Source organism: Diorhabda carinulata, chromosome 4, assembly GCF_026250575.1.
Source record: "Diorhabda carinulata isolate Delta chromosome 4, icDioCari1.1, whole genome shotgun sequence".
NCBI classification, from domain to species: Eukaryota; Metazoa; Arthropoda; class Insecta; order Coleoptera; family Chrysomelidae; genus Diorhabda; species Diorhabda carinulata.
The window spans coordinates 8278115-8294416 of NC_079463.1; the positions used below are offsets into that span (position 1 = coordinate 8278115).

A 16302-nucleotide genomic window follows, 5' to 3' on the forward strand; every position below is an offset into this window, starting at 1 on the left:
ATATACACGTGTTTTTTACTCACTTACTTTATTTATAAACTAACACTTAGTTTACTAAACTATACACTAAGGATTATTACTAAACACTTATCTGATACTTAATATGTATTAATTTATTCAAACATACTGTTTATTTGTCTATACCGATTTGTTCGGAATGACATCAGATTATTTACCGACTTCTCGCTGCTAAAACAAGCTCGTATTTCTATCCGAAAAAAGTTCTATAATAATTCTAAAAGGAAAACAAACAAATAAATAAATAAAAAGACCTTCCTAGAAATTGGTTAAAAAAACGATATAAACAAATCGCCACTGGGATAAAAACATGTAAAAATGCGTCGAAAAAAACTATTTACTCGCACCTAACCCACCGCCTATTACGCCATGCGCTGAGCTGAATTGAGCGAGTGTATCTCAGATAATTGATAATCCTGGAATAGCATGAATCGGAAAGTAGATGGATAATTTTACTTCCCTAAGTTGTTTATTCAGGTATACATTTTTAAATTTAGATAACTAACATTTAAATTATGTAATTATCTTTGTTACTTGATTTTTTTTAGATCTATGCAGTTATTCAGCAATTGAGTACTAGTTGCATCTAACTGTGCTTTTATTAACTTTCAATTCACTTTAGATAAAAATATATGGTTAGAATATTTTGAATTGGATATATACTTAATTTTTATAAAAAGTTTTATGTACTTCTCTGTGATATTTTGCATTTTGATAACATAAAGTCAAAGCTTGATTAAATCTCTAATCTAATAAAATTGAGAATAGTGATTGGAGTTTTTTTAATTACTTAACCGAATAGTTACTAGTGGATGGTAAAACTTACAATACCAGATTTTGTTATAGATTTTATTAAACGGTAAGTATCTATATCACTTAAATATCCTTATTGTTAGGTTAGGTTAATAAATCATCAGGCAATTACTTAGAAGCTTTCGAAATGATTGTCTGTTTTTTACAAAAATAGGTACTTGGTTTAATTTTCTTCGCAATCCAACGAATGAAATAATTTCTATTCTTTTTCTTATATAAATGTAACAGTCAATATAAATATATATAATATAAAAAAACCTGCACCTATACTTTAAAGGATATTTTGTACATGACTCATTGTTCTGCCTTCAAAACACGTAGACTCATTCCGAAGGAGGTTAGTTTTCTGTAGGTATTTTCAATCACTCCTCAAGGTCTTAGCACTACTCTCGTGCTACTGAAGCCTTTAACTACAAGTGTGTTTCTCCTATAAGATTCCATATGAACCTTTAGGCCATCCATTTAGTTGATGTGACATTCCAGGAGTCTACAGTAGGGCTTTGGTCCTATTGTTGTTAGTTAACCTTCCTGCGGCAGACGGCAGGCTCCGCGTGGTCCCCAGGCCGCTTTCAAATCTCGCTAAAAAACGCAGTTGTTCATGTATGAAAAAAGAACTTTAATTTATGAAGAAGGTACGCTGAAGCGATTCGTGAAGAATCTGTAGTCCGATAATGCCTAGCAAAAAAGGAAGCACCAGGGGACCACCCGACTCGGAAGCAGTTAAGTGGGTCATGGGTCAGTTGACCGAAGCCAGCCGAGAGTGAGAATCATTTCTTTTCTTCACAGCCACGTGTGTATTTAGTCGTAGATTTCGTATTAATTTTGGCGGTTTTTTAAATTAATTTTATCATTTTTTACGGAGTTGAAGGGGTAAAGGAAGATTCTACTTTTAATTTAAATCTTTATTAAAATTTATTTCGAATTTTAATTTTAGTTTTTCATTTTATGTTTTAAAAATTTACTTGCTGTGTTTCATTAACAATTTTCCTATAACAATTCAGTTTTTTAATATAAACAGTTATGTATATGTTACATAGGGAAGCATAAGAATTGTGGAAGGTCTTGAAAGAGGCGTGGCACAAAAAAGGAAACACTGATTAAGATTATCGACAAAAAATTCAAAAGTTAATGTACCAGTAACCTCGATAAACAGTAACCGGAAGCTGATATTTATATTGAAAATTATTAACAAAATTTCCAAATCTAATCATGCATTAACCTTCAAACAGTACAAATCTCAACCAATATTCTACCATTTTATTAATTAGTAATTATAAAACCTATTTTTTCTAGTTCAAATAGATACTTAAGCATTTTTTTTGATCCCATATAATTTACCAAAACTTTTAATCAGTGTAGAAATACTCGTATGAGCTTATCTAAAACCATAGATACAGAAGAAAACTACATCTACCGGGTGGGCAACTAAGAACGGCTTACTAAGTTGGAATTTCTGGAACCGTTGGCGATATTGTTACTGAATACACTGTATACACTATCACTCACGATTTCACTGCCTGACGCGCGTTTCCATAACCAAGTTATCGTATTCAGAGACTGAAGGTAAACTAAAATCTAATGACCTGTTTTATACTGAATTTTTCCACCAATAAACCTTCTCCCGCGAAAATTAATTCCAGCGGAAAAATCTCCTTGGCGGGAACCTTCACATTCATTCTTTGACTACTAAACTATAGAACGGGCTGTAAGGAATTGTCCCTTTGTCCCTCTTTAAGCTATTCTTACATCTAGCAATTTGGTTTCAAATACATCCAACAATTTATGATTGCATACATTTTTTAACAATTTTACATTATTAATATTTATGTCATGTTTATGACTAGCTGCATGATCGGCAATACTCGATTTTCTTGTCCGTCCATATTTTAAATGAGCTATATGATCTTTATACCGGACAATACCGGATCTCTTAGTTTACCCAATAAGACCGGCCGTCGCCATATCTCAGGTATTGATTATACCGAAGCTCTAGGGAAAAGAATTATAGCAAAAAGTTAGGTTAATACATACGAGAAATACACGGAAATTAATTTTAGAATTTTAGGTTCTCCACTAGAAAGCCTTTTTGAAAATATAAAATGATTTTTTTTAAGTTTACCCAATTAAATGGCACTTTATATACGAAAATACGAATTTTTCATCCCACCAGGTTTAGTATAACTCTTCAAATAAGCAGAGGGCGAGAATGGGAATGGAAAAATGCCTATAAGTCCGGTTCTGCTTAGCCGATTTTCAAAATATATAAATTTTAAATAATTTCATTTGTTACGTGAAATCTTAAGAAATGTGTAAACGGTAATTTTTTTCAAATGTTTATTCGGCTGAAAAATTCTTACACTGGCCTATCTGCAGTAATTTTAACTGCTCTCTTAATAATCTAATTATTGCCGATAGATGGCGTTATCTAAATGTAAAGCTAGTATGTCTAATAATGAGAACAAATAATTAAATACACCATGTAACGAATGTAAGTAATTAATGGCGCCCTAGGTGTTCAAAATATCGTATATCATTTTCTATACATGAAATCAGTCGCTGATTGGTGGATAGGACAGCAGTTTCAATTTCTGATTCATATACTTCGTATTGCCTGTCATATTCTTTCAATCATATCTTTTGTCATTGGTCTATTGGTGTAAACGGAATCTTTTATTCGGCCCCAAAAATAAAAATCTAAGCAAGTCCTCCTGTCCACCTATCAGGGTATGTTTGATCTAAAAAATCATGTTGTAAGAACACGACGAATAGCTAGCGAATGTCTCTTAAAAGAATTGGCAACTCGTTTCTAAAAAGGGTGAATATCTTTCTCGATTAACTGATTCATTAATGGCCCAATTTGTATTCCTAGATTCCTACACTACACATTTACAAACCAACAACCTTGATGTCTACAAAATTCGTGAAAGTATTTCAGGATCGTAGTTTCATATATCAGTTGCAATAATCCAGCCTGATATCAAAACATTGAACATTCACTCTGGTGTAGGTCCATATGATATGAATGCAATATAAATATTATAACTAATAGAGAACTTGTTCGCTGTTGCCAAACGTATGAGAACTTCAAAAAAGTTGTATAGTTTTACAGTAAAATAATTTTTATTACTGATCTGTTTAGAGCTAGAGTTGATAGAACTTCAAGGGTGATAATTACAGCTTTAAAAAATTATCTCTTTGATAACATTTTCAAAATAAAAAATCGAAGATATATAGCTTATAAAATTGAATTTTAGTTTCAAAATAATTATAACGAATAATAATTTAAAAATTTCATTCTTAACCTGATTGCTTAATGGAAAAAATTGCCTTAAATGCTCGTAAGCATTTTATTTTGTTTGTTATAAACAAATTCAGAAACAATCTGACATAAAAATTGTTGCAAAACGATTTTGCAGTGAGTTATAATTTTTTAAATAGAGATTGGAATCACTCTCCGAACATTCCGATCACAGTTTCCAAAAAACACTAGTGTAGTACTTTTTCTATTTCATTAACTTTATGGTTATTTTTAATTAAGAATGCCTCTTATATATCCGTTACATATATAAGTATCAAATCATTCTCATTATGTCAAATTTTATTTTTCCTAATACGGTCCTGTAAGTTACATTGGAAATATAGCATAATTAAAGTCATTTTTACGTCTCCAAAACTATACTAATTAAAATTTGCATGAAATAGTGGAAAAAAACAAATGTATGATTGAATCTAAGATAACATATCCACATCTCGGAAATACTAGCAATTTCCTGATTTATTGGAAAAGTAGGATTAATGATTAATTAGGTATAATATAAGCATAAGATTGGTTCATTATTGCAAGAACTGCCGTCTAAAAACGTTAGGGAAAAGAGATATTAATTAAACGTAAGCAGTATTTATTAAACGAAACTTTCAGGGGGTGTTAGGTAGTTAACATAACCTAACTTAACGTTAATGTATTTTTTTTTAATTTCAAATGGATTTTTATAAAATATTGTGCTTGTTGAAGAAGCTACCGAAATGAATTTTAAATTTTCGATACAAAAATATGGTATATCTAATATCAATGTGAGGAGAGATAGTTTTGATCCCAATGAGGGCAAACGCAGCTCAATAGCTTTCAATAAATGTTATTAATTGAAATTAGCAGGTAACAAAAATTATATCCTGCAAGAACCACTGGGGGTGAGATTGTCTTGCTAAGAAGAATAACTGAGTCAAGCTTGGTAGTAAAAGTATGGAGGTAGTTTTTTTTGTTTTAATTTTATGCGTGATATTGTTATTTTTTGCTTATTTATTTTATTAATAATTAAATGCAAACGTATTACAAGTCTATTACATATTTACATATTTAACCAATTTAATCGTAGGCTAGATCTGGAATATTAGTTTAGAATAAAAAATTTCCATAAGAGGAAATTAAAGATTAAATGTAGAGTTCAAGGAGGCGGTGCTTTATCTTGACGAATCTTGTGGATTCGCTATATCAAAATATATTTTAATTGTTGTTATAGTATAGTTCTTCCAATATCAATTGCAGAAGACGGTTATGCGAGGAACAATCAATTTTTTATAAATACGCACGGAACTCATACCAAATTAAGAAATGATTAATAATGTTTACTCCCATTGTAAAATTCGGTAAACATCTAACAAACCGTCAGTCCACGTGGACTCATCACCTTCACTGTTTACCAATGAAAATATTGAATCGTAAACATAAATGTATTTCTATTGGCGGAAGCTGTGTGTACACAATTTCTTCGAAATATTCCTGCTAGACAGCATGCGATAAGCATTGGCGTTCATAGATTTCTTTAAAGAAATAGAAATATGGCGTTCTTTAGACCATGGGCCAAAAGACAATGAAATTGAACAGTGTAGTGAAATAAAGATAGGTATGAATTTAATGATGAAGATTTAGATATACAAACACAGCAGTTTATATAAGCAAAACAGGGGGGCATAATACAGCAAAAGGTACCAGATTATCCAGAATACAGTTTAGAAATATTGCGTCAAGTTTTGTTAGCACACAAAACACAAAAAACTGAATAAATGGATGGCAATAACCGAATCGTCGAGGATTCGATGGCGACAAGATTATTTGCGTCAGATAAAAGACTACCGAAGTTTTAATAGACGAATGGGGTACAATAAGTGCTCGGTTCACGTTTGGTACCCTGCTTTAACCAAACTCCCTTACAGGCAGGTACATTTTACTCGTCTATTTTCGTTTTATAATTTAATATCCAGTTGTAGCAGGTTAACGAGGTATAATAATGATTTTTTTTCAGTATTAGCATTTTTAAAAGTATTTATAAAAATAATGAATTCATAAAATAAGATATCTACGCCTATGGTAGATAGATCAAACAAAATTGTGGGCAAGGATTTTTATAATCTGCAATTGATATTGGACGAACTATACTTTAAATATAACCATGACCTATGATATGATTTGGGTTACAATGTAAAAATGAAGTTTGATTTACTTGATTAAAACTAGAGTAGGAGGCGAACGTCAATAATAATTATCGAATAAGTTTAATGTGAAGAAAATGTTATATAGGTTTGCTTTCTATTATTAATGTTATTAAAAAGTATATAGGACGAAACAAATTTGAACAATATCATGTGAGTTATCTCACATATTATCTCTGATATGATTTAAAAAAAAATAATTTACGTTACTGAATTAATATTACATGTTTATAATTTCAAGTTAGGTACAATCAAATGCAGGTATAATCAAATTTATAAGTCTGTTATAAACTGTAATGGTCTCTTAAGATGATTGTAACAGTAATAAATACTTATTGTGTAAAATATCCAATGAACACCACGTAGTGTACGAAATACCTTGCTTAGATTGCCCCCGTTCCTAGCATTTATTGCCTATTACTAATTCCGATGTTTTCTACACCATTGCCCAACATCGTATCCATACTAGACAAATAATCGATTTCAATAGAACCAAAACAATCGCCTTACTTCGCTCCTTTTAAGAATAATTCGAGAACCTATCGAAATACAAAAACTTTCAAACTGTCTAAGCTCAAGAGATGATAGCCATAAATTACTGTCAACTTGGAAACACCTCTTTTCGATGCCACTTCGGCATACTCCAGTGCCAACAATAACCCTCCAAGAATCCGAACTCTACCACTTATAACTTGTGCCGCCAATAACATACTTCTCACGCGCGCCAAAAAGACAAAACATGCCAATAAGTCCCCTATGTTTACTAGACCTTCTTCCCAATTAGTTCAAAACCAAAAGGATAGTGTTAGTTTCTTTCCACGGTGCTCTCGATGGTAAGACCATTATCTCTTATTTTCAATTTAATCACTTTTCTATTTTTTGTTCCAGCTTTCACTTCCTCGGTGAAATTCCAAGGAGTAGGCAGATTGAGGCCTTGGAATCAATCAAAAACGGGTAATTCGTTGCGTGGAGTAGGAAGTTTCAGACGGAATCGTATCACTTCTTATCTTTGAACTAATAATCACCCTACCCCATCCTCTCTTGAGAATGACTTCAATGTGGGAGCCAAAACGTCAAGAATTTTCAAAAATCTAAAGCAGTTCAACCGGTGAACCCAGTTCATTTGTTCATAATCTATTAAGAAGAGTACTTTTTAGTGTTCGATTTTACACAATCTCACAACTAAAACTCAATAAAAACCAAAGTATTATAACATTAAAAATTACTTACGTTAATTAATTGATATTTTCTTCTAATTATTAAGCTAATGGGATTCAAAAATCAAAATTTAAATTCACACGTGACATAAATATGTAGTGTGTTAATTCTTATTGCTAAACGAATTATTTTTTTAATGTCAACTTTTAGGATAGATCCGGTAAGTGTCTATGAATGACAGTAATAGATTTTGAATGAATGATGTTGCAAAATAGATACGCTTCATTGTTTACGGAATGTCAGAGGTGTTCGAATAGATATTGTGCATTAGTAGGAATTGTACCATTTTTAGAAGGAAAAAAATAGAAATCAAATTAGAGACGACGGAATCGAAAATCGCCAGAAATGTTATGTACAACGCGTACGGAAAATGAGATATTTTTATAAGAATTTGATATATAATTTGTCGTATTTCTATTAAATGTATTATTTTCCACTTTTGTTGTATACTATAGTGTTTTTTGTAATAAATTTTACGTTTTTTTTAAATATAGGTTATACTTGGTTCAAATGTTATTTAATTGTTATATGAAACAATTAAAACTTCGAAGTTTTAGAAATATTTGAAAATTTTGCTCCTTCATTTTTTCATTTGGACAGTGTTCAGTTATAATTGGATAGAACGACATTCATTAATTTTTAAAAACAAATAAAAATTTCCCACAATACTTCAAATACGGAAATTTTTCATTTTTACTATTTTTTGGTCTAGTTTCTTCAGTCCTGCAAAATTGAGGTTATATTTCTATCAAAAGTTTCTCATTTTTGATTTAACATAATTAAAATGTCGAAGGTATTTGAAATTATGAAAAATCTATTTTTTCCTTCATTTTGTGTTTTTTTCACATATTTTCCTGTTGCGTAGTGAGCTAGTTTCCAGAGGCAACTGACTGAATTAGGTATTTTTGAAAAAAAATAAGGTTATGATTCGATAAAACGACACGACCCATCATTAAAGCTTAAATTTTCACTAAGATTAATGATAACGCCTATACAGGGTATTACGATCCAGAAAATTCATTCATTTATGCTGTGGCATAAAAAAATTTCTCATATGATCCCTTGTTTCTGAGTTATAGGCATTTAAAGTTGCGAAATCATAACTTATATTTAAGTATATTTTCTAAGTTGTATACTCGAATGTTATAAATTTTTAATGGATGATGACGTATGTCCATGTAGTGTGTGACAACCTGTACAATCTAAAGATAACAAAAATTTCATTTTTAAAAAATGGGTACGCTTTGTTTAACTCGATAAAATTTATGGTTTAGGAGATAAGTAGATTTTTAGATCGTTCTACATTCAAATAAAAAACCGTTCGCCATAAAGAGACATTCTGAAAAAAATTATCACAAATTGTAATTATTTATTGAAAATACTTACAAGAGATATTAAAACACAATCAAACATTTCTAATTGAACTGCATACATTCATAACTCAGAAACAAGAGGTCGTATGATATTTTTTTTATGCCACAGCATTATTTTCACGTCATCTACTCACTCCCGAATTTTTGGCATCACGTCCCGGAATACCCTGAATAATTCATGAATAATAAATGGTATTATATACTATTGAGGGATTTCTATTAGGCAGTGTAGTATATTTTTAGTTTTAGTAGTTGGTTACAAAGCAATAAATTTTCAATTGTTCAATTTGTAATGATTAATGTAATAAATAATAATGAAAATTAAGCATTTTTATTTTTTCAGAAATTTTGTAAATCGGTTAAAATGGATTGTGAAGAAAAACTGAAAAGATGGTTAAAACGACTTCTAAATATGGATAAATTGGAAAAATACAACTTTATTATTGAAGATAATGATGATAAATGTAGTGGCTACATGAGTCGCATATTTTTCATAACTATAAAACAAAGAAGTGGATCTCCTAGGCTCAATATAGATTTAGTAGTCAAAATAGGAACGACCGTTAAAACGGTTGGAGATACTTTTAAAATTGATAAATTCTTTTTGAGAGAAAACTTCATGTACAATAATATATTTCCAATATTTTCGAAATTGGAAAAAGAAAAAAATGTAGATGAGACATTCGATTCGTATCCCAAATATTACGGTCATTTATTCCTCGAAGATTCGCAAATCATTGCATTTGAGAATATAAAGAAAATTGGTTTCAAGCTTTGCGACAGAAAAATAGGAATGGACTTACAACATTGCAAATTAGTTCTCAAAGCTTATGCTCAATTACATTCTCTCACTTTCGCACTGAAAGATCAATATCTAGAAATTTACAATAAGATTACTTCTGAAACAGATGACATTTTTGTTGACTTGATGTTATCGGAACATAGTAAGCAGTATATGCAAACTCAAAGAGACGAAGTCTTGCAATGTTTAAAAGAACATGACGAAAATGAATTGTACGAAAACTATAAAAACGAATTCGAAAATATAGTAGATACATGCATAGCGATTTTGTTGGATAAAGATGATCAAGTAGTTTTCCTACATGGGGATAACTGGAATAATAACTTCATGTTTAAATATGAGGTAAGATATTTTTCAACTGTTTCCTACATACAACTTAGTACGCTAAAGAATTTTCCTCTTATTCATTTGTAATGTTAACACTTTAACCAACTTCCAATCTACCAGTCTAAATTTCAATAGAACGTCCCTATGAATTATAATAAACATAACCGTTCGGCTATATTTCTTTTCTACTTTTTAAGCAAGATATGTAATTTTATTAGCTTTGAAATCGATCATTACCATAACGAGAGCAAATAGAGAACTGATCGGAGTAGATTACAACGAAATTGCTACCGTTACTTTAAAGTACAAAAAATATTACCGATGGTTTATCGTTGATGAGGTTTTGTGAAATTATAAATAAAAGAACGAATGAATTTACGTTGTTGATACATTGTTAACATAATCTCTCCTCCGTAACATATTGATCTCGGTAAAGTAAATATCTTGTTAACTTCGAGTAAATTTGGTTCCGCCAAGACGGTTCTCATACCAACACAGTAATTGCAAAATTATTTGCAATTTTGTTCAGTCAATACATTTAAAAAAAATGTATGTTGAAATGTTTTGGAAAAAGCTACAAATTTTATTGTAATAAGGAAAAAAATATTATTACTTTGTGGTTAAACAGCTGAATCTGTTTACAACTACAACATATATACCAACATTTGATTATAAATAGACTTTATTGTAAGTCTTATTTTTGATCCAGTTTCTACTACTTAGTTTGCAGTCTTTCAGGTAATTCAAAAATTTCTTTGGGTCTTCTTGAAGTAGCTTTTTCATTGAATGTGATGATTGATTCATTTTTTGTTCATTGTCATATTTTAAACAGTCAATTAAGAGGTGTTTCACTGTTAATTCACTATTACACATTCTGCACGTTGATTTGTGATTTCTCGCTAATAGGTACTCATGTTTGATACGAGTATGTTCGCTTCTTAGGTGGAAAAGGTTCACTTGTTCCCTTCTACCTATATTGCTGGAATTATAGCCGTGATAATTTTTAACGATTTCGGAAGGTTCTGATTTGCATTTATTTGCCATTTTTCTTAGATTTTCTTCTTAAAAATGTTTTGAAATCGGTATATACTATATAGTTACTCTTTACTGATTGCTCGTTGTTGTATGCATTTTTTGCTAATCCATCTACTCTTCCATTTCCCTCTATTCCGTGGGATGGGATGGAACCTACATGACATTAACATTTACCTTGTTTCTGTGAGTGAGTAGCTTCTTCTTAATATGAATGGCAAAAGGATGGTTGGGATATTGTTGGCAGATTGCCGTTAGTGAACTTTGGGAATCTGTTATTATAAGGATCCAATTTTCTGAAATTCCTGAAGCGCTTCTAGAATGACAAACAGTTCCGCAGAGAGGATATATGTAATAGGAGAGAGTACAAAAGATTTTTGAAGCATCTGTGTACTTACTTCAATTTTATTCCGTTTGTTGGTGTTTCTGATTTATTGAGATGGGTAAGTTCTAGGTCTATACTAGAGAGGGGTCTCATTTTAATATTTATAAATGTATTTTCTTTATCTAAATATAATTTTTCATTAGCAACTTGCATAATTCTTTCAAGCAATAGATCATCTATCATTTAAAATGAAAATAAAATCTGTTCTAATCATCCAAAAAATTCTCATATTTGTCTGTAAAGGTTGAATGAAGAGTTCTAACCTAACAAAGACATTTTTCCATTTCCTTCCAAGTCTATACCCTTAGTCCCGCTATGCTCTATCTTTTTTAACCGTTCCAAATAATAGTATTCTTCTTCAAAATAAATAACGTCCACGTTAGATGAAAATCTCTCTCTTGCAAGTGAAACTTTGGGGTTATGAAACAGAAAAAAGTTACTGTCGGCCAGATCTGGTGAATGTAGTCAACCAATTAGTTGAATTCGTGATTTTAGCCATTACGATCACGGAAGTGTGAGAAGGTGCGTTTTTTTTAATGTGGTCGGTTTCTCCCTTTACCCTATCAAGCAATGATTCGTAATAGTCTTTTGGTATTTGGTATTTACAATCTACTGTCTTGACTGTATATTTGTTTCAGGGGATTAGTAGTGGGGGATCTAGGTTTTATCTAGAATGATGAAATGATACCAAAAATCCGATTCATCTTGCTTACATTGCTAGTTTTGATCTTAATTTTTCAGCCAGTATATGGCAAATGCATCCTTTTGATAGGACGACAGCCTTTTCTATCTAAGCTTAATTCGACAGTCATTGAATAGCATTTGGTAAATTCTTTGGACGATATGGCTGCTCTAGTTTTTGGCTGTCTCAACTATTTATTTACAACTTGATTCCTAATTTATCTATTTTCACAAAAATCTATACGACGATTCAAACAGAAACAAAGCGTCCAATATGACTGAAATTTTAGTTTTTAGTGAGAATTTTTCAATAAAAGCTCATAAGTACTCACATCTCCAGGTTTAGGTTGGAAACTTTTCAGACTATTCTCTTTTCTATAAGATTTATGTGAAATTCTGAAATATGACCGAAACACACAGATAATATCAGGACGAATAGAGGAACATATTCAACGCTAGAACATGTGGGAAGCCCAGGGAAAGAACCAGGTGATCAGGATTAGAGGATGTGAAAACAGCAGCAAGTAAATAGAACTGAAAGGCATAAAAAATATTAGTCTAGACAGAAATGTGTGGAGAGAGAGAGTGCTGGATAAGATTACCGATATACTTAACTCCATGTAACAATTTTACCTGTAGGCGTCGAAACTTTAAGGAGTTAGTAAATAAGTAACATGAACAACAAAATGACATACAGAAACTTTCTACATTTCTCGATTATTATGATGATCAAACAACATCGCAAAGTCGTGAATACGTGACTGTGACTTATAACGATATTTGTAACATACTTTACCACGAATTAAACTTATAGAGATGGGCAGGTGAAAATTGCGATATCGTGGTTAACAATATTTTAGTTCTATTCAACAATAACCAAGAAAACGTACATCCAAGTCATATTCTGTTTAAATACGTCTAAAACGAGGAAGCAAATATGCTACATTGATGAGGCATCAACCAAACTATAATTTATGTAATCTTTCTGATGCCAAAGTGGTAATCACCATAATGAATCTTAGACTCCATCGAGATCATACGAATACCAAAATCTAATACAGAACGTTCTCCTTTTTTCAAGTGAATATAGATGGACCTAACTTCAGAAATCTTCAGAAACCCGCAATTTGGGCACGGGAACCAGAAAAAATAGTAATTTACAACAGTGGCAAGGGATATAGATTATATTAGTTACTATTTTCAACCCATTATCACCGGTGAATCAGACAATATTACTCTGTACCTTGATGGTTTGGAGCATGTATGGTAAAATACCCAAAGTAGCGTAATACTCAGAGAAGACTTCAATTCTAGAGCAGTTGAATGGAGATCCGAGGAGACCGACTCGAGAGGGGAAAAAAACGATGAAATCGCGGAACAGAGAAGAGGATGCTAATACTTACGAAGAACACAAAAAGAAACGAAGCAACTAGACTAAAGTAGATTGACGTAAAGATGAAGAGCGAGCAGTGTGTAGGCATCTCAGTCTAGTCATCAAAAAGAGTAAAACTTCGTATTGGAGAGCATTATGCGCCGAAGTTGATAACGATCTTGGGGACTAGGGTATAAAATTGTACTAAACTAGGGTATAAAATTGTACTAAAGAAACTCGGCAAGTATGCTAAATCGCCACCATGAGACGTCAAGACAGAGGAGAAGTAAATTACTGCACTGTACACGTAGAGAGACAAATTCGGTTGACGGAATACCTCTATTCGTAGAAAAACTGACTTCAGCAGGGCGATTTATGAAAAATCAGAGAGCGTCAGGATCAGATAATATTCACTCAGAAATTCTCAAACTTTTGCAGAAATAGGTCCCTCATTACTACTTTACATATATAATAGATCGAGATCATACGGAAAACCAAAATCTAATGTAGAACGTTCTCCTTTTTTCCACTAACGTAAAGACAATATAGAAATTACAAACGTTATGAGGGACCCATGGTTTATCTAGTCTAGTTACTTCATTTTAAAACCGATATATTCTCAAAGCCTCTGATATTTCTTATTATGTTTTATGTTACAAATACCTCACAAATATAACACATAACTATAGTTACACATTTTCGCTACGTTTATATGAGCGGAAAGTGTGCAGAAATCTAATCATAACTAGAAATCAACTAAATTTTATTACCATTAATTGAATAATTGCCCAAAATACTTATAAGATATGCAGAAATAATAAAAGTAAGATCACATTTAGTACTTTCATGAATACATTCGTAAAATGTGCGCATGAGAACTTAAATATTTGCAAACATTCCCAGGTCAACAACAAAACTTTTATGTTAAGTGAATGTTTTCAGGAAGGTGCTCCAGCGGCAGTTTCGATTGTAGACTGGCAACTGTCGTCTATTCGTTCGCCTGTGTTCGATATTTCAAGATTCTTATTCAGCGTGTGTCGTAAAAAGGCATTGGATAAATTAAGGGAATTACTGAAATATTACTATGATTGTTTTTCCGACCATCTAATTAAACTTGGAAGCGATCCAGAGAAACTATTTAGTTTTTCGGACTTTAAGAGACATTGGAAAAAATATTCTCAGTTCGGTATTATAGGAAGTAGTATGACAATGAAATTGGCAGTACTAGACGAAACAGAAGCCCCATCTATATCCCAACTAGAATGTGGAATCGATTACAATGATACATTCAATATTGTGCTTTCTGGTAAAGAACTATATTACCAAAGAATGAAAGATGCTGTAACCGCTTATTATGAAATGAAAAATGATGTGAATTTTTTAGACTAAGATAAATATGTTGTACAGGAGATTCCTGATTACGTTATTTTTTAGTTCATTTGTAATGGCAAATAAAACACTAAACTTTCTTCTTATTCACCTTTACTACATCATTAAACTATAAACCAATAAGTAGTGGACTGTATTTACTATTTAACTAAATTGTACTTTGAAACTAAAACACTCTTGCTAATTGACATCAACCAAAATACATAATATATAAATATATTATAAGATAGAAGCGCGCTAATAATCACACGCACGCTACCAAGGCCAAAAAGGAAGTGTTACATTTCTTTTTCTATTTATCTTTTTGCCCAGCGCTAGCCGACGACGACAGCAAAAAAAGGTCTAAAAATAGAAACCACAATACAGCTTGTTGCCACGGTAACAAAATTCAGTATATGCGGCGAACAGATTAATATTAAGAAAGAAATATACATATATACGAGGCGCGTTCACAACATATGTCAAAAGCGTTTTTTCAACAAACATACACTCTATACTTAATTTAAATCTTTGTTTTCCTTGAACCGTAGGTAAAAGCGTAATGTATGGTTAACTTATGGTAAGATATAGCAGTGTGTATTAGTCTTGATCAAGTGTTTGTTCATATCAAATCTTGTGAAAAGACATTTTACGTTAAGTTTTTAACTCAACCCTTTCAATACTAGTTTTTTATTTTCCAAACAAAAAGGGTAAATTATGACTAAAATGTCAAAGAAAGTAAAAATAAGAATATTCTACCCCTTCTGAAAAAATTTTAAATGTAGGGTCATTTTCGATGGTAGGACATATACAGTGTGTCTACTTAAGTTGGAACCATATGGAAAACTTTTTTATTAGAGGTTTTATGAAAAAAAGTTATTATTGATAAAAAGTTCCGCATAGTCCAAAATTTATAATGTATCCATCAGATATCAATTTTTTAAAGCAGTATACGAAGTATGTCAAAATTGAATATTGTGCAAGTAAAGTATTTTTATTTTTTCCAATTCAGAAAAATGTTATAAAGTAAAGTTATTTTGAATTAAAAGTTATATTTAAATATGCAATTACAGCCATTTATTTTGGACATTCAGGTTTTGTGATTATTTACTAATCATGCCGTATTAAATATTCTGACGGGATAAAATTTAACACAATCTAGAATTCCCATGACATGAAGTATGCAACAGTGAATGTCAGAAAGAGTTGTTGTTTATAATATTATAATAAAAATGGCAAATTGACTAAATCGTGAAGAAAAAATAGAACTTGTGTTAATTGTTGGAGACAATTGTTTCTAATAATAGACATCCGCATAGAAACATTAGGCATTCAACAGTTACAAAAATTTTAAATAAATTTAAGGCTAGTAGAAGTGTAGAAAATAAATTTAAGAATAAACGCCTAAAACGGATTGCGAATACTG

At 31.2% G+C, this 16302-nt stretch overlaps 1 protein-coding gene across 4 annotated transcripts; it reads left to right on the forward strand.

Annotated features, from left to right (window-relative positions):
- The first annotated feature begins 727 nt into the window (after positions 1–727).
- LOC130892834 (uncharacterized) lies at positions 728–14977 on the forward strand. Of its 4 annotated transcripts, none has more exons than XM_057798495.1 (3): positions 728–877; positions 9253–10053; positions 14451–14977. In XM_057798495.1, exons 2-3 carry the CDS (start codon positions 9274–9276, stop codon positions 14895–14897), a joined length of 1227 nt encoding a protein of 408 aa, XP_057654478.1. In that variant the 5' UTR covers positions 728–877; positions 9253–9273; the 3' UTR covers positions 14898–14977. The 4 variants fall into 4 exon arrangements, with proteins under 4 accessions (XP_057654478.1, XP_057654476.1, XP_057654479.1 ...); XM_057798493.1 differs by lacking the exon at positions 728–877 and adding an exon at positions 4633–5077; XM_057798496.1 differs by lacking the exon at positions 728–877 and adding an exon at positions 4633–4719 and having other exon boundaries at positions 7207–10053.
- The last annotated feature ends 1325 nt before the right edge of the window (positions 14978–16302 follow it).